Below are 24331 nucleotides of genomic sequence, written 5' to 3' on the forward strand. Positions count from 1 at the left end.
GTTAATTTGTGTAAAATGTGCATTTAATAATAATAATAATGCCTTGCACACGTGTAGGGTGATTTACAGGCTTGTCCAATTCTCTCAAATCACTACATTTTAGTTATTATTCTTTTACTCTACATTCTGCAGTGGTAAACGACTTTTGTAGCCACAGCTGCCCTGGGGAAGACAGTACCATCGGCTCGTTTATGCTGTAACACAGTGAGTTTGAGGGCTTTTCAAAAAGGACAAAGTTTAACATTTGTTGTCAGATCGGATGCATTAAATAAGGAAAACTTGACCATGTCCTCATCTGAGTATAATGACATTCCATCTATTCTATCATAAGCCTCCAATCAAGCTCGCTGAATCATACTTGAAACAGAGCTATTTGTCCTTGCAGTTTGTAAAGAGTTTAACTACATTAGATAAGACATTGTCAACTAATGTGTAAATAGAAAAAAACTGCAATAAATTATTACTAGTGTTAGTGCTTTTATGAAAACAAGACTCAGAGATTTACGTTGAAAAACATCCTTTTAATAGGTCCGTGCCACACACTAGTGAAAAATAAAGCTCCTACAAAAGAATGATACTTTTATTCCACAATATCTTAAATAAAGTAACTTCAAGTACTTTTGACTTGGGTACAAAAAAATCTAGCTGCCTCCATCAGGCCACGACACACAGCAAGGTTCAACACAGTGGTTACAAATGGCCTTAGGTCCTCAGTATTGTGGCAGACGACGAGGAAATGCAGTGTGGAAGCCAAACCTAACGCTTGTTCCTTTTGTCTGCTATGGTGAGGAATGATTTCTGTGTCACTGTCCAACTTTGGAGGCCTTGTTGGATTGAAATTATATCAAAAATAAAGTTGTCGCAAGAATTAAAACTAAAAACAGAAACATCCCCTACATGCCCCTGTTGGAAGGGTAGGCACTACCAAGATTAAGGATACCACAGTGTTTGCAGAGGATATGTATATACTGTACAAACAATATTTATGATAATGCTTCCATCACGGTCACTAAAATAGAATGCTACAATCATTCTAAGGCATAAACAATATCTTAATATTCTTAAACAATTTGTACACATTGTTCCAAACAAGACATAATATTGACATTAATAAACAGTATATACACATGGATCACCATTGTCTATCGGTTCCTCTGCAGTTCCTGTAAATAAATGCAGTTTTACAGTTTGTGAGCAAATGAGTACAGTTCTGGGACGCCCCCAAAGCACTGACAGTGTAAACAGCTTTTTTTTCTTGGCTTGTTTTGTTTTGTTTTGTTTTGTTTAGTTTTTTTTTTTTTTTTTTTTGGGAAGAAAAAAATAATTAAAATAATTAAAACACAGAGACACATTCCTTTTCAATTCTGTTCAGATGATTCTTCTTTTTCATAGAAAATGAAGTGGACCTTGATTCATAAATAATTAGAAAATTAAATACATTCACTATAATACGATTAAATAACAAAAGACTATTTACAGGTAGTGGAAATGAGTGAGGGTTGGATCAGTGCAGTGTTCGGAGACAGGGAATGGTATTGCACTAGGACACCCCGTTTCTCTGGGACTCTTTGGGGCTTTCATCCCTGTGTGATAAATCCAGCGCACCTCCTGTAACAACTTTTATTTCAAGGTGACATCTCTCTCTCAGCACGCGTCGGCTCCTTATTATAAAGGAATTGACTTGTTCCGACCTGCAAAGCCACATGCTCCAGAAATGAAATAAAATACAACCTGGTGCTCCATTTTGAAACGATAAACCGGATTTATAAGTCTTAGTTTGTTTGTTTGAGAAGCTCAGTCCAACGCTTCTCGAAAAACTTCCTCATGTTATGCCCAGCTCGACCAATGTCTGAATTGTCTTCGTTGAATTTTTCGCAGTTCTCAAACACCAGGTTGACATCAATGATAAAAGTCTCCAGGTTTTGATATCTGAAATGAAAAAAACAACAACAAATAATCAGCATCATTTAATTCTAACACTTGTTGTACTTACATTTTGACACAATGCTAGTAAAAGTAACATGTGAAGACTTACTGGCTGCTGACGAGCTTTTCTCTGATTGTAGAGAAGTCCATGGGTTTCTTGATGACCTTCTTGTAGCCGGGGACAGATTTCAGGTTGACCGGAGAGAGGAACGGCCACGCGTCCTGATGCCTCTCCAACTCTGCAAGAAGCACCCTGATGGAGTGAAACGCATGAAGCGTTTTAACAGACCGTATAATAACACCGTAGTTAACATTACAGTCAACTACAAATAAACCCATGGTGACAGAAGACTATCGAGACTATATTTTGTATACTCGGTGATATTTCTTGTTAGAGGCGAAACCAGTTAAATAGATAGATAGATAAAATATGTAGAAGTTTGCAGAACAGTTATTTAAACATGCTTAAGCTTTAACTGGATAAGACTTGTCTATACTATTGGGCTATAGTCGACTAAAAAAATCCTTGGTCTAATGAAGACGTGAATCGCTTTATTGACTAAAAGGGGGCGTAGCGCTTGCAAACGCTCTCGAAATGATTAAACTACTGTTCATACAGAGAAGTAAACAGCATATTCAAAAGTTAAAAAAGGCAGATTAAACTGTCCAGTCACTCCCAAAACTCAAGCTATCACTCACTCTATGTGTTCTCCTTTCTGGTGTTAATCAATTAATTGATGGACTAAACGACTAGATAGGTACCAACAGAAACAAACAGAATGGATAATAAACTGCCCAGTAAGTGGACTCTAATTACCTGCACAAGCCCAGGTCCCGGTTGTTGTCCCTGGCGGTCTTGGCCCGTTTGACACTGGCAGGGCTCTCCTGATTGGCTGCTGGCGGGGCAGGTGAGCTTTCCTCAATCTTCCGCTTCCTGTTGTTGTCTTTCGCTCCCTTTTTGGGAGTGGTGTTGGCGCTGGCCGGTTCCTCTTCGGTCACTCCGCCATTACCAGTCTGTTTGCCGTTCTTCTTTGCTTCTGACTTTTTATTACTGCCAGTGGATGCTACAGGTTTGCTTTGAGGCTTTTTGTTTTTAGGTATGGGGCTGCTTGCCTGAAAAACACATTTTTGATACAATTAAGTTTACATCTACCTCGAAGCAGTGCACGTTCTGCCATTGCACTCAGATGTCTTTAGATGACAAAAACAAAGCTTAAACTGTACCTTGGATATGCATGCGGGGCAGTACCAGTCCCCTTCTGGGATAGTGGTGATTTTAGGTTTGTGGCAGTAGGTGTGGCAGCCCTTGTCACAGCCGTCGCACAGCAGCAGGAGGTCCTCATTATCGCCCTTCTTACAGATCTGGCAGTACTGCAAAACAAAGCACTTATTAATAAACTGCATAATTGACGGACTCTTCAAGCATTTAACAAATTCCTTTTTTGCGGCAATTTCTTGAAAACTGAAATTTCACTGCAGATATAGAACTTGTTTTTATATGTCTGAATATGGGTATTTGTGAAGCTCTCATAATTCAACATATGCCTCCATCAAACAGAACATTTTGTGGATTTTTATGTCCTTTTTTCCTATTACTTGATAGTCCTGTATTGTATTTTAAAGCATTATTTATTCATGTATTCAAATAAATTTAATCAAGAACAAAAGGTTCAAAGGTGGGCTAAGCATTGGCCCACAAGTTGGTTGCCTGGAAAATCCAGAATGATATGTCTCTGTATTTTAGTACTTAATCGACTAATCTAAAAAAAAGTTGGAGTTTGTCATAACTGAGAGAGGACCAATGAACTCCTTTGGTTCATATGCATCACGGAAATAAATTAATAAATGAATCTGATTGCACAGTTGAAATCTTGTGTGTCTACTGTTGTGGTGTCCCTGAACTAGAAAATTCACCCACCAAATGTTTATATATATTCGGGCAAATGCAATTATTTCAACACTTCAACTTGTGATAAGGCTGGTTGAAACCCTGCTGTTAGTGCTCACCACTTTCATGATGGACCTCTCCCAGGCGATGGACTTCTGCAGCTGCTGGATGCACATGGCCAGTTGTGCAGCGCTGCGGACCTCGATGAGCGCCTTCCTCCAGACCTTCATCCCGTGGGCCACCTCCTCCTCACCACTACAGAGCAACACAACAGGCAACAATGAGCTAAAATACACACATATTAAGGAGAAGTAGAAGAACATTAAGTGGTATTAGTTTAAAAAGCCGCCAACAAGACAGCAGACCATAAAGAACTCCAGCTGTGCAAAGCAGGCATGAGGATTTAGGAGTGTAAGGCGCAGGGGAGAGGCACACACCAGTATCGTCATGTTACGGGGAAATCCATGCAGAAACAAAAAGCGAAACCTGTGATTACTGGGAAGTGGGAGCCATGAAAATGCCCATAACCAAGGTTGCACAAGACCATGCGATGAGAGACAGTGCAACGGTGCAACAACCGAGGAAAAAAAGTGCAGTGGAGACCCAAAAAACCCAGGTAAAAAAAAAAGAAAAAATGAGAAAAATGCAAGCCACCACACAGTGCGACCCTCACTGACAAACGAAAGCACACACAGAGGATAGAGGGTCTTAGTGGGAGAGTGGGGGAGCTGTGGTTTTGGAGATGACCTACCCTTCCCTGTCAGCACTAGTGGATGGGGCGGGGGCAGGGACTGTGACCGTACCCACATTATCCAGCCTGATCTGAATGGTGGTACCTAAGGGGCTCCTCAGGTACCTTCTCTCGATGTTGCGCTCCAGATCGGCCAGACGTGTCACTGCTATGTCCAGGGGGTTGTCAGGGTGACGCACCACCCCGCCCTTCTCGCTTCCTCGCTCCTCCGGGTGCTCCCGCGAGTCCTTTGAGTCCTTGGGTTCTTTGGAGTCCTTTGAGTCCTTGTCACTTCCTGAGGTGGCTGTGGGTTTTGTCAGAGGTTTGTGTTCGTAGTAGACCAGGTCCTCGCGCTCCGACTGTGGGTCCGGATACGTCCAGCCCTGAAAATAAAAGATACGATTTGTTTCAAGGTGCATACTCCTATGTACATTGTATTGTAGTTTATGTTTATTGTAGAAAATGTCAGGCATTTTCATTTGGACTAATTCGACAGTGCTTCTGCATACAAAATCAACCTTTTCTGACCTTGAAATTAACGCTTTTATTAAATATTAACTATCTGGAAGAAGGTTTATGTGAAACTGCAGTAGTAAGAACTATTCATAGCTTTCAATTGAGAACATGTGAAACTGTTATAACAGCGCTCAACAAATAAAAGTAAAATAGTTTATCTATAAGTGGTCAGAAGTCCTACAAAGGATGTTCATAACAGGAAAAGGTTATGTGACTAAAACCCAACAGATCTCACAATATTAAGGATCATTGACACTACAAGTTATTAGCAATGACTTTTGAGCAGTAATATAAGGTCATCTGTGACCTGTAGGACTTAACACTTAATAGAAAAATAAGTAGAGTTGTACACACTTGATGTACCTTGACCTGTAGACTGGCAGCGCTGACTTTCCGCTCCAGCTCCTCCACCTGCTGCAGCACCGCGATGTCCATCTCCATGGCCTGTTCCTCCACACACCAGCCGCGCACAGACTCCTCACTCACCTGGCTCTCCTCCAGGTCACGCAGCTCGATCATGGCCGCTGGACCAAAAACAAACACAAAGAAACGTTATCATCACTATACACTTCACTGTGGTTCTCATAAAATCAATGACAAAACAGAAAAGGTAGCAAAAACATTGCCTCCATATTAAACATTTACCCCAAAAAACTGACCATGACTGCAAGGTTTCTTAGTAAAAAATAAAAAACTATCATTGAAGTAGTGTTAAAAGCCTAAACTCACCGTCTCTGTGCTTGGTGCAGACCTGGGGGATGATCTCCATGTATTTCTGGATCTGCCGCTGGAGCCCCTTCTCCCTGATGCCCCGGCTGTGCAGCGCCTCCAACAGGGCCTTGAGCTCCTCCATGTCAGACACCCGCCACCAGCCTGTCAACATCTCTGCAACACAGCCCCAAACAACCATCTGACTCTCAGCGATCACTCTTTAAGCTTCACTCATCCATATACCCCAATGAAATATGCTACACCAGTGCAGAACAATCCCTAATCCAATTATCTTGGATTAGTCAGGCAAGTGAAATCTTCTCCAGCAGGTGCACTCTTTTCAATTAAACTGTGCTTGGTTATTACGGGTATTGATCATAGTTTTTGAGCTAACCTTCAGGGATGGGCCGCGGCGTACGGTGGTCCGGGGACTTGGGAAGCTCCTGAGCAGGAGATGGCATGGAGGAGGACTTCTCGACTCGGTGGACAGGAGACTCGCTCTTACTCGAGACACTGGCTGTGTTCTCCAGACAGTGAGCGGGCATCGGGCTGGTGCTCAGGGGAAGGCTGGGACTGAGGAGGCCACTGGACCAACTCCCGAAAGACAAGCCCAAAAGAGAAGAGCCCGGCTTCATCTGAAGAGACGAGGAAATTACAAAAAAAAAATGTTACAGCCGGGAACGCATGCGCTCGACAAAAGAAGGAAATGTTGACTTTAAACCAAGTAACCATGTTAAGTTTTACAAATGAGACCCATGACCTACTGTATTTGCTTAGTCAAATCCAAGTAGCGAATATTGTTTTTGGACAGGCTGTGTATTATGTCATATACTTGTTTATCTGCAGTTCTTTTCAAAGATGTGTGCACACATGAGTCCACAGCACTAAGATTACAAATCTCTGAAACCTGTTTGTCCTCTGCATTTGTCTGATATTTCTATTACAATGGCACATCTTATCAGGAGCAACTTGTCTAGAGAGCAAGGATCTTTTGTCACGAGTTACTTATCTGGAGGGTTAGCTTATAGTACTCGATGTGGTTATTGTGAATTTGAAATATTTTATAAGCTGTAATAACAAAATATAAATCCACTTTAAGCAGAAAGTGTATTCCAAAGAATATTTTGGAAGTATGGTAGTATTACTACTACTACTACCTCTATCCGTACCTGTAGCGCAGAAAGCGGGTAGCTGAGGAGCGTGGCCGGGTGATGGGGGCTGGCAGACGCAGAGGCAGCTGACGGGGTGAGGGGCAGTGCGGGCGACGGCGATTTGGGGCGAGCCGGAGTGGAGGACGCCTGTGGAGACACTCGGGACGCTCCGGGAGAAGACGCGGTGATAGAGGACACGTCACAGGGCGAGCGAGGCAGCAAACTGAACCAGTGACCGCTCCTCTCTGTGAGCACGCGCAGCAGCTGATCGTTGGTCTGAAACGGCAGCTGGAGAATGGGGGAGAAGGTGTGAGGAGCCGTGTTTTCGAAAGTGTCCCGGGAGGCTGGGGTGCACAGGACAGACCCAGCAGCGGAAGATGGAGGAGGGGAGTTTGTAGTGTGATTAGTATTCACAGATGGGATTTCTGCTACAGAGGGCTGCGAGGTATTGTGTGTGGGTGATGTTGGTGTTGCAGTGGCAGAGTGTCCCACTGGGCTGCCGTTCTGGTGGAGGCTCTCCTTGTCCTCCTCCTTAACAGCGTCTGTCCCTGGGTGGTTATTACTGTCCCGCTGCGAGCACACCTTGACAACACCGCCTGACTGCTGGTAATAAAGAGAGTCTGTCTTGTCTTCGCTCATGTCACATGTGTTGTTCTCCACCAGTTTGTCCTTCTGCAGCTCGATTTCTAGAGGTTCATCTTTGACGTTGACCTCCTCCGCGACTCGTTTGCGCCTCTGCCGCTCCTCCTCAAGCTCATCTGGACCTGCAGAAAAAACACTTTATTGTCAACAATCAGCTGTTACTTTGAAACTGGATGTTTTTAATTTTAGCAAAGCTGCGCCGATGATTCACAATTGCAGATGTAAGCTTAAATTTGCCTTTTGGGTGATGCGCAGAATTAAGATAAAGGAAAACATTCTCAGCATTTTATTCTCCTATTAACAGCTTCATAAGCACATTTAGTTACTTTTGTACAAAAGTGATGATTTACGACATTCCTACACACTTATTCCTGTAATACAAAGGGTGTTTCAATTATGTTGTCGCCAGCTATATTTATATAAAAAATAAATGCTTTCTATGCCGTTTTTTCAAAGTAAAATTCACATAAATTAACACAAGGGGACAAAGCACTATCGAAGAAATAATTATGAACACATAAAAAAATACCCTACTACCCTAATACTCTACACACTCCTCATCTATCGAGGTTTTTTTTTTTTTTTGTAGTTTTTCCTGGCCGAGAAGGAGAATCTAAGGACAGAGGACCCTGGGACATCGTCCTCGCCACCACAGACATTGTCTGACTCCATCGCCACCACAGACATTGTCTGACTCCATCGCCATGTACTATTTATTCATATGCCATATGTGTTCACGTGCAATGTTGGTTCTGTTTATGTTCCTGAAATACGTTCAAAATAAACACAAAGAAACTAAAATAAACACAAAATAATATTACCATAAAAGGGTAGTGGGTGCAAAAAATGTGTGATTAAAAAGAAAGTAAACTATGCGCTGCTGTCTTTTTACGTGAACACACAAACAAGATTGAAAGACCAAAAAAGGATGATAAATATTGTGTGTAATAAAGAAGTAAAAATCTAGCTGGGTATAATATTCAAATGTATATATGTAGGTAGTAAGGATGTCACGGTTATTCGGTTAATTGATAATCGTTATTATTCAGGTTACAATCGAAAGAACCAAAAAAATAATAATCGTGACCATTTTAGAAGCAAAATTAAGTATTTTTAGTTCAATCCATCGTCCAAAAAATAGACCTAAACGTAAAGAACTATTTATCTGGCTGTTTTGATCACATTAACATTATTTTGTCTTTCAGAGAGTTCATGTTGGTACAGCCAGTCACAAACTTAAGGACCAGTAACACGATAGACCATAAAAATGAAAGAAAAAATGAAAGATTTCACTGTTGTTTGGTGACAATCTCAATAATCGTGAATAAAGGTGATGATCGTAACACTAACATTTGATATCGTGACATCCCTTAGTACAAGTTAACTTTAGATATTATATAGAACACAATAAATGAAAGCAGTGGGATACCTTCTCCACTCTCCATGCCCTCGATGAAGACGCCTCCGCAGTGGGGCAGGACCCAGTATCTGCGGCGGTACCGGTCCTGTCCGTACATCATGGCACGAAGCGAGTGAGCGATCTCATACAGCTTTCGTCTTATTTGGTGATGTTGCTGCGAAAACACACATATTTGATTCAACACAGGAAAACAACAGCATATTACTGCTTAATATCCATTGATAATTACAGTTAATTACCACATGCAATGCTAATGAAGTCATTTATTTAACAAATTAAGTCCCTCATCAGAAAGCAGGCCTGTGCTAATGTATGTACTACACGGGTGATATCAATTTAGATTTGGCAATAAAACATAAAACAAAGCGATTAAAAGTCAGCACATTTTTCACAGAATGTAATTGAATTAAGCCATGTGCTAAAGGTTCAAGTGGAGTAACCCTCTCACTGTTTCTCCTAATTGTACTCAAAGCTAATTCAGCTAGCAGTAATATGGGAAATGATTTGTTTCTCCAGTTTATTAGCATCCCCAAAAGACTCCTTTCAATGAGTGTGTTTAAATACAGCCACACAAGCATTTATTTGGCCTATACATTCATACATACCTTGGCTAGTTTATCTATTTGCTTTTCCAGCTCTTCAATACTAGTGGCTTGGTCAACCTCATCCTACGGGAAAGAAAAGTAACATTCTTAAGCATACGACATCGTGGTTTGCAATGACAATGTACAAACTAATTTATATGTGTGTATATCAAAACCAAAAACTTTCAGGACTCAATTTAATGAAAACATAATTACATAGTTACTATGTAATTATTTGTTTACAAAAGAAGGTTCTTAAAGAAAAAAAGGAGGAATCATCACCTCATCATATGCTTCCGTCTTCTTCACCTTCTTGATCTCTTCCTCCTCCTCCTCCTCGTCCTCGTCCGGTGGATCGTCACTGTCCTCGTCTTCATCCTCCTCATCGTCACTGTCGGCGGCCATTTTCCGCTTCCGTTTCGTGGCGGAGGACGGCGTGCCGACGGACTGGGTCTCCTCCACGCCCGCACTGGCCTCTCGCTTCCCGGTGCGTTTGGCGTGGATGGTCCGCAGCCTGGATAAACAAATAATCAGTATGGTATCTTGTATTTTATATCTTACTGGCAATAATTATCGTAATAGTCAGTTTGGTCGATTTTTCACTTGCTTTTCAATCATTCAGACACTCGCAAACAATCCCAATCCATTTTGAATGTTCCAATTTAGATTTCAACATTTAGAATGAATAGATGATCTTGCCTAAATCTACTAAACTTTAATATATTAAAAATCTTAATGTTAATGTTTGGATGTTGGCGCTCGAAAATCTGTTGAAAATATTTGTAGATTCCAAGGAGAGGACAGAAGAGCTCCATTGTCTATTGAAGGTTTCCTAAAACAGGAAGTCTGTGGCTTCAAAGTGCAGTCCCATTGTTCAGACTTTACAGCATCACTTCACAAAAATACTCGACATACCACAAAGTTAAGAGTTGGACACTTACTTTTTGAGTTTCCCTTCCATAATGATCTTGTCTTTCCGCATGTTCGCCATCTGATCCAAATTCTTGTCAATCTCACTGTAAAATAAAAGTAATCCAGTTAGAAATGGTGCCGATACCAGTTTCTGATGAAACTGGAAATTGACTTGTGCCAATAGCTAAAAATAAGATGTTTGAGCTTGTGTGCCTACAAAAGTGTGGTGATTAATTTTATTGAAAGCAACTGCAAATTATGGCTCCCTGCTGCAGTGTTATTGAGCCTTTCCCACCGCATCAATAAAACATACCATTACTGACTAATGAATAACACGGGGTTAAGAGGCTTCATAACACATTTAACACAAAAGCAGATACTCATCAATAGGCATATCAAATCTTTCAGTTTGATTTGGATGCAAACGTCACAAGGAAATTTGGTAAGTTGGGCGGCACGAAATATGGAAAAAGTGCAACACCTGATAATTATATGAAAACGAATACGGTCATTTGGTTATTTAAATATATCAATTCGATTTTCAATGCTGTCAAAGTGTGTCAATAACCACAAACAAACCTGTATCAAAACAAGGTTAAATTTGGACAACAATTAGAATGTATTTTTATGTATCCTTCATTATACCCGCAGGTAGAATTGATTTGCAGTTGGAGTTGAACACTAATTGTCAGCCTTATTTTTAAGGTAAACTACTCAAATAGATCAAAATCAAAATGTAGATAATACTGTGAAGTTTGGTTTGAAGGTATGCACATTTTTAATATGATTGATTTTTCAGTTTATCGTTTATAGTGAAAAACGCTCCAAAAAGAGAGGATTAAAAATAAAAAAAGTTATATTGTAAACTTTCAAATAAAGGTATAAGGTGATAGTTCTGAACTATTGTGAATAGTTTGACAGACATTTTGCATGTGTCTGATAATTAAATATCGACTATTACGATTAAAGACATGTTATAGCATATTTCTGTTGGCTTGACACAATACCGTCTGAATATTGTTTTTGTCGATATTGTCCCAAAAATGGTCATTCAAGACATTCTCACCTGATGACAGCTTTACTACAGGCCAGTTCGTTGGCGAGAAAGCCCAGGATGGCGGCCTTTTGTTCGGGCGTGTGAGCTTGGAAGGCCTTGGTCTTCAGGCTGAGGGCCAGAGGGGCCAGTTCAGTGTTGGCACAGTGGGCTCCCATGTACATCTGCAGCACCTCCGACACATTGTCCCGGTTGATGCCCACATTGGTTAAGTGGTCCCCAAGCATGGTCTTAGTCTGAGAGAAGAGCAAAAAAGAGAGGAAATATTTTAGTAAACGTTACATCTTTACATTGTTCAGATATGAAGTCGACATGTTCAAATCAAGTGTATGAATATGAATTTATGTTAACATTTTGTGTGTTGGTTCTCAAGCTGATTATTCAAACATAAAGCATAATGAGCAAGATCTTGACAATGGCTCTTGGTATTATATAAAGTGTCCTCAGTGAAGTGCATGATACAAAGCAGGGAAAAGCTCTTATTTCTTTTATAATCTCTACAGTATGAAAAAAAAGAAACAAAATTTGTACGTTTTAATGATGAAAATTGTTAAATGGCACTGTTTTTTGGGACTTCTAATCTTTACACTTAACCATGACATCCCTACTTGTTAGGTTTGGCTAATTAGCTGTACGCAACAGTGACTTTGTTCTTTTCTCCCTCATGTTCAGCACTGACCTTTTGTCCAGGCGGCAAACCGGGATCGCAGACAGCCAGGGACAGCATTTTGACAAGCAGGTCCTGCACTTGGCCCATGCTGTCGCCCACGTTGAGCAGACCCTCCTGCAGCATGCCCAAAGTGGGGACATCTGTATTCAGGTCCAACCCCAAAACTTTCCCGAACCCTCGGAGGAACTGCATCAACATCAGGCAGTCGGACACGGCGCGGCCCGGGAGGATCAGACCAGGGATCCGCGAGAAATCAGGCAAAGGCTGAGGAGAGAGAGTCACTTTGTTAGATTTAGGACTGTAAAACCTTTAGACATTCAGTCGATTAAACTGGCAGTGATGGCTTAGTCGACTAACATTTTCATTTAGTCGATTATTTAATTTATATGAATGCCAGCAGAAGGGAGAAGACGTGGAGTCAGGCAGCTGGAAACTTTGGAGTGAATGAAGTGTTTAATCTAATTTTATATGCATAGTTATACGCAGTGTCTGACATGTGGTCGGATAACAGAGATTAATGTGAGAAAATGTATTATCTGAACGAGCATGATCTGAGACAAATCTTAATAAAAACACATTTCAAAATGTTGGGTCTTTGTCTTTTGGGATTTCCCAATTTAACAATAATCAAATAATATTTTTTCAATTAATATTAATATTCTCAAATCAGCCTGTAAATGTGTTGAGGTCCAATATTTGCTAACAAATATATAAACATATATCCTATATTGCCCACTTCTAACTGAAATTAAACCCTCTGTAAAATTCAGATTTTTAAGTGATACAGTACATATTTGGAACCACACGAGGGCGCTCATATCCACAAACAAACACTGGATAAATTGAACATGACAGGGAGTTTACCTCTGAGTGATGAGCTCATAAAATCGTTCAGTGATGAGAATGGCAGATATCCTTTTTTCATTTTCACAGCTACTTTACTTAACGTCATCTTGGCAGGGCATTGTGTATAGAGATTTCTCTTTATTTATTTTTTTCATAAATACATTATGTGTATATTATATTTTACTGAGTTGGTTGTGGATGACATAAATGTACAATATTTAAAAGTATAATATTTATCTGGGTCTGAAGTGCTTCCTAGGAAATTTTACAATAATAATTAAGTTTTCATACTCCTCGTAATATCAACCGTAAGGGTAATCTCCACCCCCAAATATATACCAGGACATACATAGATAATATGTTGTGTATTTTTCCCTATACAGAGCCCTTCTCTTTACACTTTGGGACAACCAACTGGAGTTATGAACTACCTTATGGTCAGAGAGAGACATATCTTCATTTGGCTTCTTCAGTTCTCTGGCCAGCTCCTGCTCCAGCCGCCTCTGCTCCAGTTTACGCTCTTTGTTCAAGCGCTTCTCGTCCCTTTTCTCCTGCCGCACGCGCTCTCGCTCCTGAGCAAGAAAGAAAAAAAAGGAAGAGGAAAAAAGTTGAGGCGGCATTAGTAAAGGAAGAGTGTGTGTGCTTGTGCATGTGTGAGAAAACAGACACGACGGTTTACTTGACTTTCCTGAGCACTGTTAGAATTCAGTCTGATGCTGCGGTGCATTCAAAAGAAAAGTGCTTGAGGGGCCAAAATCTTTTGACTTGGTAAGTGTGCAGAAAAAAAATGAAGGGAGGGAGGGAGTGCGTAGAAAGAGAGAAAGTATGAATCCATCTAGGGAATAATGACTTGGGCCCTTTTTATGGAGTGGACAGTGTGCCGGTTGTGTGCATATGGACTACCTCTGCTTTCTTGCGAGCGTCTACAGCTTTCATCAGCATTACGTGTTGCCGCCTCCTCTCTCTCTCCTAAAGTGGCACAAAAACATAGGCACATTAACGAGCAGTCTTTGCACATAACCAGTGCTGTCAATGGACTAAACATCAAAATATACTTCACTATGTGGCATTCATTAGACCAAGGACCATACTTGAACAAACACAAACTTCACATGTATACACTTTAATGTGTGGTGGAAGCGCAAGTGAGGAGTACATATGACAACCAAAAAGCAACACAGAGACGCAGTACAAAGTAGATGTGATGACAAGCTCAAAAAAGAGAAGCAGCTGGATACAGTGACGGCGCCATCCAAACTAAAGCTGACACAACAAAAGCAACAAAATACGGGTTGCCAGAAATCGTCTGATGTGCCACAGAAGCCGAGGCAATCAAATGAATAATCACTATGCAGTTAGACTCGGCTACTGCTTTAGTATTTAGTAATGGGGTGACAGGTAGACCTCCCTCGAATGCAACATCCTTTTGGAGATTTTAAGTTTAGATATTAGCCCGGTAATTGGTAAGAACGAGGCAGCTTTGTTTTGCGTTTGTGCCTGATCCACAGTGCACTGCAAAGGTTAAAGGAATCACTAGTGGCTGTCTATCTCGCCATTTGATCTCCTTAGGTTTACCACTGCTCTCTTTTGGGCTGTTTTTTCCTGCCGTGAGCCACCAAAAAAAGATAGCATTAGGGCTTGCCAAGGACATTTCCGACACATACAGAGAAATAGGCCCGCTACTGGTCTCTGTGATAAACAACACACAATGAATTCCCTGTGGTTTCGGTGTCCTCTTTCTAAAATCCTCCAGATGATACTCAATTAGTCCCTGACAAGTTTGACTAGTCTTTTTATTTATTAACTGCAACGTATCAAGCCAGTTTGTTCAAAATAAATGGCCTGTTTTTAAAGGCACAATTAGGTTGAAACCATTAATCATTGTAAACAAGAAAGGCAGATCTGTTCTGTTGTGTTGTTGAGTGAAAGGGCTACAAGCAGGACAGCCAGGCCAAAAAGTGCTACACAGAACCAGACTTGTCCCAATGGTGGAATTGATTTTACTATTATTCAACCTTCTGTCAAAAGTTTACTTTCAAAAGTGGGTTTATAGCGCCTTTTAACCTCTCGGGTATGAGAAGCAACCTCCACCATAGAAAGACAAAATGATTCTCAGTAGCAATTTTCATTCTTTTTTGGTGCAAAGTACAGGCACAGTGAATGACAGAGAGGCCGGGGGCGGGTTAAAATGTCCAGCGCTCTATGGACGGCAGAAACAGATGCACAAACAGTCCGGACCGAAGTCTCAAGCACTTAATGGGAAACGCGGGCTACTCCGATACAACAGTTAGACAATGTATGTGATGGATGACACTCCTCCAGTGCACTGTAGCCTCGTTCCACCAAGCAGCACAGGTACTGAACAGTTCAGTGTGGCATGGTCTGGCATGGTCTGGTAGCTGTTAAATATACATATATGTATACTATATTAAAAAGGTTATGAAAAAAACACTAACAATAATTGTGAAAATCCAGTAGGCATATTTGCATTGTGACTGTATTTGTTGTAATTAATGAAGAAAAACTTGAAATAAACCTGCAACATTGAGTTTTTTCTAGGCTCTTTCAACTGAAAAAGTTACTATTTTAGGATTAATTTGATTCCTACGAGGCTTACTCTTGACCAGATGGAGCAGTTACAAAACGCAGCAGTGAATGCATACTTGAGGACACTTCGCTCCCACTTTGAGCCAAAACATATGCCACACCAACCCGAACCATACCATGTACCAGTTGGTGGAAGCATGGCTCCTGAGACGGTGAGAGTGGATTGGCTAGCAGTCTTTGCAATGCATTCTGAGTAGAGGGCAGAGGGTGGGGGAGGGGACTGGAGCCTGCTCTGTGACAGGGTCAGCCGTCCCTCAGGATGAGCAGATGGAGGCAGCATACTGACTCGCTTTCTCTTTTGTTGGTTTTGCTGGAAAGCCATGCAGAAGAATGTAGTATGACAGCAGCCAGTGCTACACTTAATGCATTGCTATGACAACCATAACACAACCAGTTACACGATGCAGGTGTTAGATGTACAAAAATAAACATACCCATACCATATCTAGTCTATGCCTCTCCAACTCCTGGCAGAAAGAGTTGGCAAAATATTATGGAACAGAAGTCAAATCCAATACCATAAAGCATGGCATTAATGAGAAATAAGACTAAGTAATTTGTTTGTATTTTGTATCTACTATTTATATCCACACATCCCTGTATTTACCACACAATCACTCACTCAAACACACTTGAGATTCCTATTGAAGTCAGTCCTTACATAAATGGTTTTATTTAGCAAAAACTATTATGTTGAAGAGATTGAGAGGGCTGTAGTGAAAACCTACCTGGTGTTTTAGGATCTCAGCCTGCTGCCTCCTTATCTCTTTCTCCTTGAAGGCAAGAAAGACAACGATTAGGGAAAATCAATATGCTTCCTTAGTTCCAATATCATGAAAATCACCACAGATGGATGAAATTTGAGCCCATTTTAAAACTGTAAGTGCTGCTTTAGAGCTGCCATTGAGGCCCTCCGATACTGCGAACTAACCAGCTTTCTTATTTTGGATCTTTGTTTGGGGGTATATAATAAAATAATTTATTAAATAAGTTAGGACTTAAGCTGATTATAAAAATACCTTAATGCGTTTCTCAGCTTCTAATATTTTGGCATTGGTTGCTTCTTCCTTCTTCCTGCGTTTTGCCTGTGAATACAAATCACACATCACGTAAACAAGCACATTTCAGTGTCTTTTTGAGTGAAAGCATTGTTTCACTTTGGCTAATTGTTTTCAGTTTTCTGGCTTGGGCAAAGATTTCATGCCCCTGTATGCCAGTCAAATTTGTTAAACACTGTGAATGAATAATGTATCTCTTTAATACGTAATTGTGAAAATGTTGAAGCCTCCCGTTAAGAGTGGCTTGCCAACCGTGTCAACCCAAAATTGATTTAGTCCTGCTAAAACACTTTGAAGCTCTCACAGTGCAATTGTGTGTGTGCATCTGTGTTTGCGTGAGTGGCAAATAGCACCTTTCCCCCCCCCCAGACCCACTTATGCTAAACGGTTACTGTTGTCTGATGAAAAAAAGACTTTTCTGTCCAATTTAAATAAGGTCTGAAGAGGCAGCAACAGCCATTTTAATATTCAACAGCCGTCAACCAAGACCAATTTAGCATTAGTTCCATGTGGAATTATGCCTAAGACGACGCAACTCCCTCCATTGCATGCTGCTGTTCAGTAATGAGCTTTAGGAAGATTAAAACACTATAGACTGAGGGCTACAGCAGCTATCCAGGAAATGTTCTGCTTAATCAGAGGTGCTCTTGGATAAGATCCCGTACCTCCAGAATCTGCTGCGCCCTGAGTTCCTTCTCCATTCGAATCTGCTGAATTCGCTTGATCTTTTCCTGTAAATAAAACAAAAGCAATGGTTTAATCAAGATAATGGCAAACATCTTTTGGAATATGATCTTCTATTTGCTATATTATTATTTATTCCTTTTTTAAATAGAGTCAGTGCGTTATTGTTCAGTGCTTTGAGGAGCGCACTGGGAGGGTCTATGTCTTCTGAGACTGAAAAGAAGAAAGAGGGAAAGATGTTTTGTTTTTTTTGCACTGCCCACCTGCTGCTTGAGGATCTTGATCTGCTCTTTCTGCTTCCTCCTCTCCTCAGCTGCCATGATCGCTACAAGAATAAAGTCAAAGTCAAATGGGTTAGTAGCTGCAAAATATAAATGCACACTTTACATTGTCTCATCTAAAAACGACACCGCACGATGGTGAATAACAACAACATTAAACAGTTAAAGACTGTAAACTTGGAGTGTCAAATTTAAAATTAGTTTTAAAGCAGTGATTGTTTTTGTATGTATACCTTTTAATATTTCATCTTGCGCATAAAGAAAAAACAAAAGGGGCATGCATAATGTTTGAGGTATATGAGAGAGAAAGATTAGAGCTGAGGGAAGATTAAAGCCTGTGCTTTCAAGTGATTTATATAAACATGGACATACATACAAAGACTATATTAGAGGCAGCAGTGGCCCAGAGGCAATGCGGGTCTTTATACTACACCTATTTAGATGAAAGGAATCCTGAAAACTGACCATATAAAAGACCACTGCTACAATCCTTACACACTTTGGTGTTTGTTAACAGCAGAGAAGAGTTTACCTTGCTGTTTCCGAGCTTCTTTGGCTGCACGTGCCATTGCTTGCTTTTCCAGTTTTCTCATCAGTTTCATCTGGGCAGCTTGTCTGGCTATTTCTACACACAGCAGGAAGATTTACATACAGTGATAAATGTATACAGAACTCTAAAAACTTCCCAAAACACAATATCCACATAGTGTGTCTAAATCATATGAAAGAGTTCAGGTCAGGGATTATTCCGAGTGCTCACCTTGTGCCTCTAACTTGCGTAAAAGCTTGACCTCGCTAGGACTGGGCCCCTCTGGTATTAAGGGGTCGCCCACATTTGGGGGTCGTCCCTTCCTTCGTCTGGAACCTTTGCCACCGTCAGGTCCTAACTGACGGTCGGAGGTCGGAGGTCGTCCCCGTCGACCTTCCATAGCCAAGATATGAGGAATGACCTCATCTTCCTTCAACAGGCTCCACTGTAATCCCTGCAAAAGTAAAGAGAAGAACAATCTGTACTAACTGTAATGCCACTATATACTATTATAATGACTTTAATGCACCTGACTAAGCAACATCTATTAATTAAGTATTGAAACTAAATATTCTAAACAGGGATAAGAGTTACAATAATCAACTTCAGTGTAGCAAGTAGCGTACATGGACAAAGATAGTGTTGCAATACTACTGTAACGATAGTGATTACATTTAAATAAACTATAATGATGAAGAGTCATTTATCACAGAACAGACATTTTGTGATGTAGTGTTTGTATTTTTCAGTGTGCAGTAAACACAATTATGTTTTGGCCTTTTTTAATGGCACAAAACGTGGCATTCTGTATATCAGGTGGTCACCTGTGGAAGTAACATCATCGTATTATTACATGTTTCCATGCACAGTGAGAGGTCTGTGGACTAAAGCTACTGAGGGCTTTGGCTCTGGCCCTGCCGACAGCGACTGGAGCTTTGCCTGCTTCTAGATGAAAAGATGAACAGGGATCAGGGAGAGAGAGAGATGAAAGGCAGTCACCTGGGGTCCTTCTCTGGCTTCATAGAAGTCACCAACCCTTATCTTTGCACTGAAGCTAAAATTATCACGCGTGAGGCCACTTATTCCATTTCTGGATAGATACTACAGAAAAGAAAATAATATTGGCGTTGGTTTAGGCAAGAAAAAATGTGAATTTAGCAACATTGATAAGCAACTTTGAGGCACTAGACTGGACATTGTACAACTGTGCAGTGCGACTAATGATCATAAAAGCCAGGGGACAAAAAGGGAAAAAAGCTCTCAGGAGAAACGGGTTTGACCTTGGGGTGCACAATTCAGGCCCTTTGCTATTTATCGTGGCCATGCTCAGCTTTTACTGTCTACTTAAAGCTAACAGTGAGTGGCTGTCAGCGGCAGACACTTCTCATATTGTCCTCTACTTTCAAAGACTGATTTAACATTTGTTTCAGTTTAAAATGCTGTGAACATGGTAAAATGTATTTAAACATTTAAATGGAACCAAAGTTGTGCATCCCAACACAGAGAATTAGTCAACAAATTGTGAAGGATGAAAAAAGTGAATCTAGATTAAGATCTCTCACTAAGAGGAAATGGGATGGACAGACGGGGGCAGAGAGCAGCAGGGAAGAACACAAGGATATTCAGCAAACCCAGATACATCAACATTTGTTTGTGCAAAGTAGAAGACCAACCATCTCATTTAAAAAGAAACAACAAACCACCCTCTAAATGCAATTGTCTTTACAGCCCACACTTGAAGGAGGAAAACAGCCTTTCTAGTTTGCTTAAACATTTGCTTCATGTATCTTTGATTACAGACTCCGATGCGGCGTCTCAAGTACCTTCATCACATCTGGGTACTGCCTCAGCTTCTTCCCACAAGGACCATAGTAGGCCACGTCTCCCTGGGGACGTCCTGCCACTGATTTGATTCTTGTTTCTCTCCTCCATCTGAGAGCAGTGATGCATAATAGTTTATTAGGTATATTTAATGTGAAACGAAATTGCTGTATTAAATACATGTTTTTCTTTCTTACCCCAACTCCAAAGGCAGCATCAAGTCCTTCTCATCTATCACTCGCTTCTTTTTGACTAAACCTGAAAGAATAATCATGTATACAATCCTATTATAATACTATACATAAACAATGTTTGTGTGTAACAACAAATAACAACAAAAAATCTACAACAAAAAATATTATTTCCAAAATATAAATAAGAGTTCATAAATCTACAGATGAAATACAAAAGATGTACCGGTAACAGAAATATAATAAGGCCATTTTATTTCTGAAATGGTGCGTTTTTGCAGTGAAGAAAAATGAAGGACTAAATGCTTGTTTGGTACATTCCTGGCTGCTCCACATATGTCCTCTTTCCTCTGATCTGTGTAATCTCTCCACTGCACAGGAAGGCGGAAATTAACCTTGTGGCTGTGCCAAACAAGTTGTCAGGGCTCTGAACATGCCCCTACAGGATCTCAGAGCTCTGATTAGGCCACAATAATCTAAAGCACTGCTCTCATACCCATCTTTAACCAACAATAACCTTGTATATGTCTGCTACTGTTTCCGGTCCATCTTATGTTTTGTTTTCCATGTTTGGTGCATTACCTAATGGAGATGTCAGGCTGTAGGAGGAGCCTGGGGAGCTGTGATAGGCCAAGGCACTGGAGCTGGAGACGATGGGACTCTTGATAACCTGCAGGTTGAGAGGCGAGCAGCTGGTGGCTGTGTGATTGGATGAGGTGTTCAGTAGTTCTGCGCCTTTGGTTAACCGGCGGGACAAGGACTCCTTTTTGGATAACCCAGACGGCAACTTCAACTCCTTTGCTTTTTTTCCAGAGATGTCACTGTCAGAGTTACTGTCAGACTCTGAAAACAAAGAAGTAATTTATATCTACAACTATAAAGATTATTCAATGATGATTGCAGTAAGTATATTGTATACAAAGCCTGTAATCTCCGTAGTGCTGTATAATAAGACTGACCTGACAGACTGTCATCAGAGTCCTCCTCGTCCTCTTCCTCCAGGTCATCATCCTCGTCATCATCATCGTCTCCAGAGTCATCGGATTCTTTGTTGGCCGGGAGTCCCGCGGTGGGGTTAAATGTCCCTGGGAGCCCCATTCCAGGTATTCCTACTCCCGGAATACTGACCCCAGGAATTCCAATCCCAGACTCTCCTGCTCTAAACAAATCCACGAGAGACTGGACCAAGTGGTTTTGGGGCAAGCCCTTCCAAGCAGCAAAAGCGTCCGCTTGTGCCTGCCCCAGTCCTAGGCTGTGTCCTTTACCCAGAAGGCTCTTGTTCTTTCTGGATCCATGGCCAGTGGCATGGAGTGAGGTAGTGGGGGGCTGTGACTGGGTGCGGCTGGCCCCTGTGCTCAGATTGACAGGCATTGACCCACTATCAGAGTCGCAGTGAAGCGACTTGCCTCGGGAGGCAGAGTCTTTGCGTGGTTTGGTAATGAGGGCCAAAGGTGCGTCCTGAGTGGTGCTTTGGATGACTCCGTTGGGCTGGTGGGGTTCGGGGAGCCCCAGCAGGGCACTGGAGAGGAACAGGTTGGAGTGATTGTTCTGGGGAGTAGGCACGGGAGGCAGCGGAGACAGAGAAGTCCTCTTGGGAGACTTGGGTCCCGTTTGCTTTTTAAACTCAGCCGGGAACAACTGCCCATGGGACCCGAGGGTCTGGAGAAAAAGAAGAAAAAAGATGTGATTGAATAGGAAATATTTAAGAGAAAGGAGGGAGGCAGCAGAGGGAACTAACATGCTGGACAAAATGAGAGGAGAAAAATTGCTCTAGCTGTCACTTTGCATCACTGCTGATTGTTTGAGCAGGTGACTAGACTTTACTCTGATATACTCAACTGTATCTAAGTAGCATTTTACAATACAAAGCAGGCATAAATATATTAACCAAAGGCCTCTCTGAAATTGTAATTACTGTATGCACTTGTGAAAAGCTTGTTAGAAACATGCAGATGAACACATTTGCCTTGAACACTGAAGATCAGTATTTAAACACACATAGGTCAGACCTCTAACATTGTACTTTATACTGGATGTGATATGGAGTGAAACAAATCAATTTCACAGACCATGAAATACAGTAACAGTAGTGAAACCACAGGGGGAATTTAGCTCATTGTAAACTTCTCTATACTTGTGAAACCGAAACGAGGAAACAACCTCTCCTGAACCGTTTAGCTTACTGAGAGTGGTCGCTTATGTTCTTTTTTTGTTGTTGATTTTGTTGCCCGTAGGCTTTATTAGACAGGAGAGGAGAGTGTGAAATGGGGGATGAGAGAGAAGGGAGGACATGCAGTAAATTGTCGGAGTCCGGACATTTTGTAACAAGACCATCACATTATTCTTTTAGGCAGATAGTGCCCTGCGAAAATACAGAAGTGAAAGTAACTACTTATTGTCAGGCCATAGTGAATGCATAAGGTGCAGAGTGAATCTCTCCAACAGTGACAATAGTGACTTTGTGAGTAATAAATCACATAATTTAAGACCTCCATTAACTATTGCAACAAGTAACCACCAGTGACTACCAGTTCAAACCAGTGAATAAGATAAGATTAGATAAGATATTCCTTTATTGTCCCACATGGGGAAATTTCATTGATGCAACGCAGGTAGAAACAGAGGTAGATACAGAAGAAAAGAACAGACAACTTATAGGAAGTTTGAAAAACACTCTCAGAAGAAGATCTCCTATAAACAAAAACTCCTGAACTTGTGAATAATGTATAAACCCTGGGAGTAAAGAGGTTGAAGTATATATGAATGGTATTTCATGATACTATTTCATATGAATAACTTCTAAAAGCAGTGGCCATACCTGTTTGAGCCTGAACTCATTGATTTGTGCCAGTGAAGCCTCCAGCAGCTTCCTCTTGCTGGGCTTGCCACCCGCCGCGTGCTGAGGTGGCTTTAGTGTCCGCTTCTGGGAGCTTGTTACCGGCGAGGTCAAAGCGAAGGGTTTTGGGGAGGTAGACATCGGGGGAGACGGGACAGAGAGCGGTTTGGGGGAAGAGCACAGGGACAGGGGCAGGTGCTGCGGGGACGAGGAGGGCAGCAGTTTGGGCGAGACGGTGCGGGACAGAGCTTTGGGAGATGTGGTGAGGGCGATGGGGGAGGAGGAAGGCGAAGACTCCCTGTGCGTTACCAGCGCCATCGGCTTCGAGTTGGCAGCCAAACCGGTGGACTGGATGACACTGAAGTGCTGCTCTGTGCGCGGCCTGGAGTTGTGCAGGGCCAGCGGTGTGATTTGGGACGGGGCAGGGGGCGATACTGAGCGGGGCAAGGGCACCAGAGTTGGAGGATTGGATGGGACCTTCGGGGTTTTGGCCTCTGCTGTGGACGATCCAGAGAGGAGTCTGTCTGTCTTTGCACTGTTCGGTGTTAAAACCTGAGGAAAAATTAACACATTGTGAGAAAGAATACTTTTAGTCATGATAATTTATTATAATGTATTCAATTATTTTATCGCAGGGCATGAAGGCACTAGGAGGCAAAACCACTAGAGTGCAGAGTGTGGCCTGCTGGCTTTGTACTGTCCACATTTATTATTTTATTGCTGCAGGTTGTATGAGTGTGCTCAATGTTAGGCTGTAAACAATCAGATGCAAAAACACTGATATTAAAATGTTCCCTGTGCTTTCCCTGTCCAATTTGTCTTGTGGCATCCAAACACTTTTACCAATAAGAATATCTATAAATAATAATATAATAACATTATTATCAATAATAATAACATTATTATTATTAATGATAATGGAGCTGCACAGCTTCATTCATTTATGTTAATAAAGCATAATATTGTTGATGCAAATTCCTAGTAGTTTTAATTCCTGATTTTGTTCACTGACAATGGAAATAAACTTTTTTAAATTCAGACAATATGAGAGAAAAAGCAAATAAAAAGATTTTTGTCCCACTGTGAAAACAATATTTACAATTTGCATAGCCAGATCACATAAGCAGTCTTTCAGCTCACAAGTTTAAATGGTGAATAAGAATTTGAGCATATTCCGTCTTTTAATTAGTGACACATTTTGAGATCTAATGTACTGTACTACAATATTGCACAAATATTTCAGTCACATATTGGTATAACTCAGATATGTTTTT

General features: G+C 41.2%; 1 protein-coding gene across 21 annotated transcripts in view; it reads right to left on the reverse strand.

Annotated features, from left to right (window-relative positions):
* Window positions 1–500: 500 nt before the first annotated feature.
* The window catches only part of baz2ba (bromodomain adjacent to zinc finger domain, 2Ba), a 77150-nt gene continuing 53319 nt past the window's right edge, over window positions 501–24331 (reverse strand). Inside the window, exons 8-38 of one of the 21 annotated variants that reach the window (XM_072465771.1) lie at window positions 23040–23609; window positions 21181–21880; window positions 20804–21064; window positions 20228–20288; window positions 20033–20141; window positions 19209–19310; window positions 18441–18663; window positions 18213–18305; window positions 17663–17724; window positions 17381–17446; window positions 16677–16742; window positions 16386–16430; window positions 16092–16124; window positions 13954–14019; window positions 13482–13622; window positions 12214–12468; window positions 11547–11770; window positions 10510–10584; window positions 9851–10082; window positions 9590–9652; window positions 8994–9138; window positions 6941–7686; window positions 6166–6406; window positions 5790–5945; window positions 5415–5584; window positions 4566–4927; window positions 3934–4069; window positions 3151–3297; window positions 2744–3039; window positions 2036–2165; window positions 501–1929 (exon numbers count right to left, since the gene is read on the reverse strand). In XM_072465771.1, coding sequence (XP_072321872.1) covers window positions 1900–1929; window positions 2036–2165; window positions 2744–3039; window positions 3151–3297; window positions 3934–4069; window positions 4566–4927; window positions 5415–5584; window positions 5790–5945; window positions 6166–6406; window positions 6941–7686; window positions 8994–9138; window positions 9590–9652; window positions 9851–10082; window positions 10510–10584; window positions 11547–11770; window positions 12214–12468; window positions 13482–13622; window positions 13954–14019; window positions 16092–16124; window positions 16386–16430; window positions 16677–16742; window positions 17381–17446; window positions 17663–17724; window positions 18213–18305; window positions 18441–18663; window positions 19209–19310; window positions 20033–20141; window positions 20228–20288; window positions 20804–21064; window positions 21181–21880; window positions 23040–23609 — 6006 coding nt within the window. In that variant the 3' untranslated portion in view covers window positions 501–1899. Of the gene's footprint in view, window positions 1930–2035; window positions 2180–2743; window positions 3040–3150; window positions 3298–3933; window positions 4070–4565; window positions 4928–5414; window positions 5585–5789; window positions 5946–6165; window positions 6407–6940; window positions 7687–8993; window positions 9139–9589; window positions 9653–9850; window positions 10083–10509; window positions 10585–11546; window positions 11771–12213; window positions 12469–13481; window positions 13623–13953; window positions 14020–16091; window positions 16125–16385; window positions 16431–16676; window positions 16743–17380; window positions 17447–17662; window positions 17725–18212; window positions 18306–18440; window positions 18664–19208; window positions 19311–20032; window positions 20142–20227; window positions 20289–20803; window positions 21065–21180; window positions 21881–23039; window positions 23610–24331 lie in introns of all 21 variants that reach the window. The other 20 variants (XM_072465760.1, XM_072465759.1, XM_072465767.1 and 17 more) reach the window with 20 other exon arrangements.

The sequence above is a fragment of the Eucyclogobius newberryi genome, unplaced genomic scaffold (genome assembly GCF_026437365.1).
Source record: "Eucyclogobius newberryi isolate DKJ021-1_F unplaced genomic scaffold, fEucNew1.0.hap1 SCAF_5, whole genome shotgun sequence".
Taxonomy (NCBI): domain Eukaryota; kingdom Metazoa; phylum Chordata; class Actinopteri; order Gobiiformes; family Gobiidae; genus Eucyclogobius; species Eucyclogobius newberryi.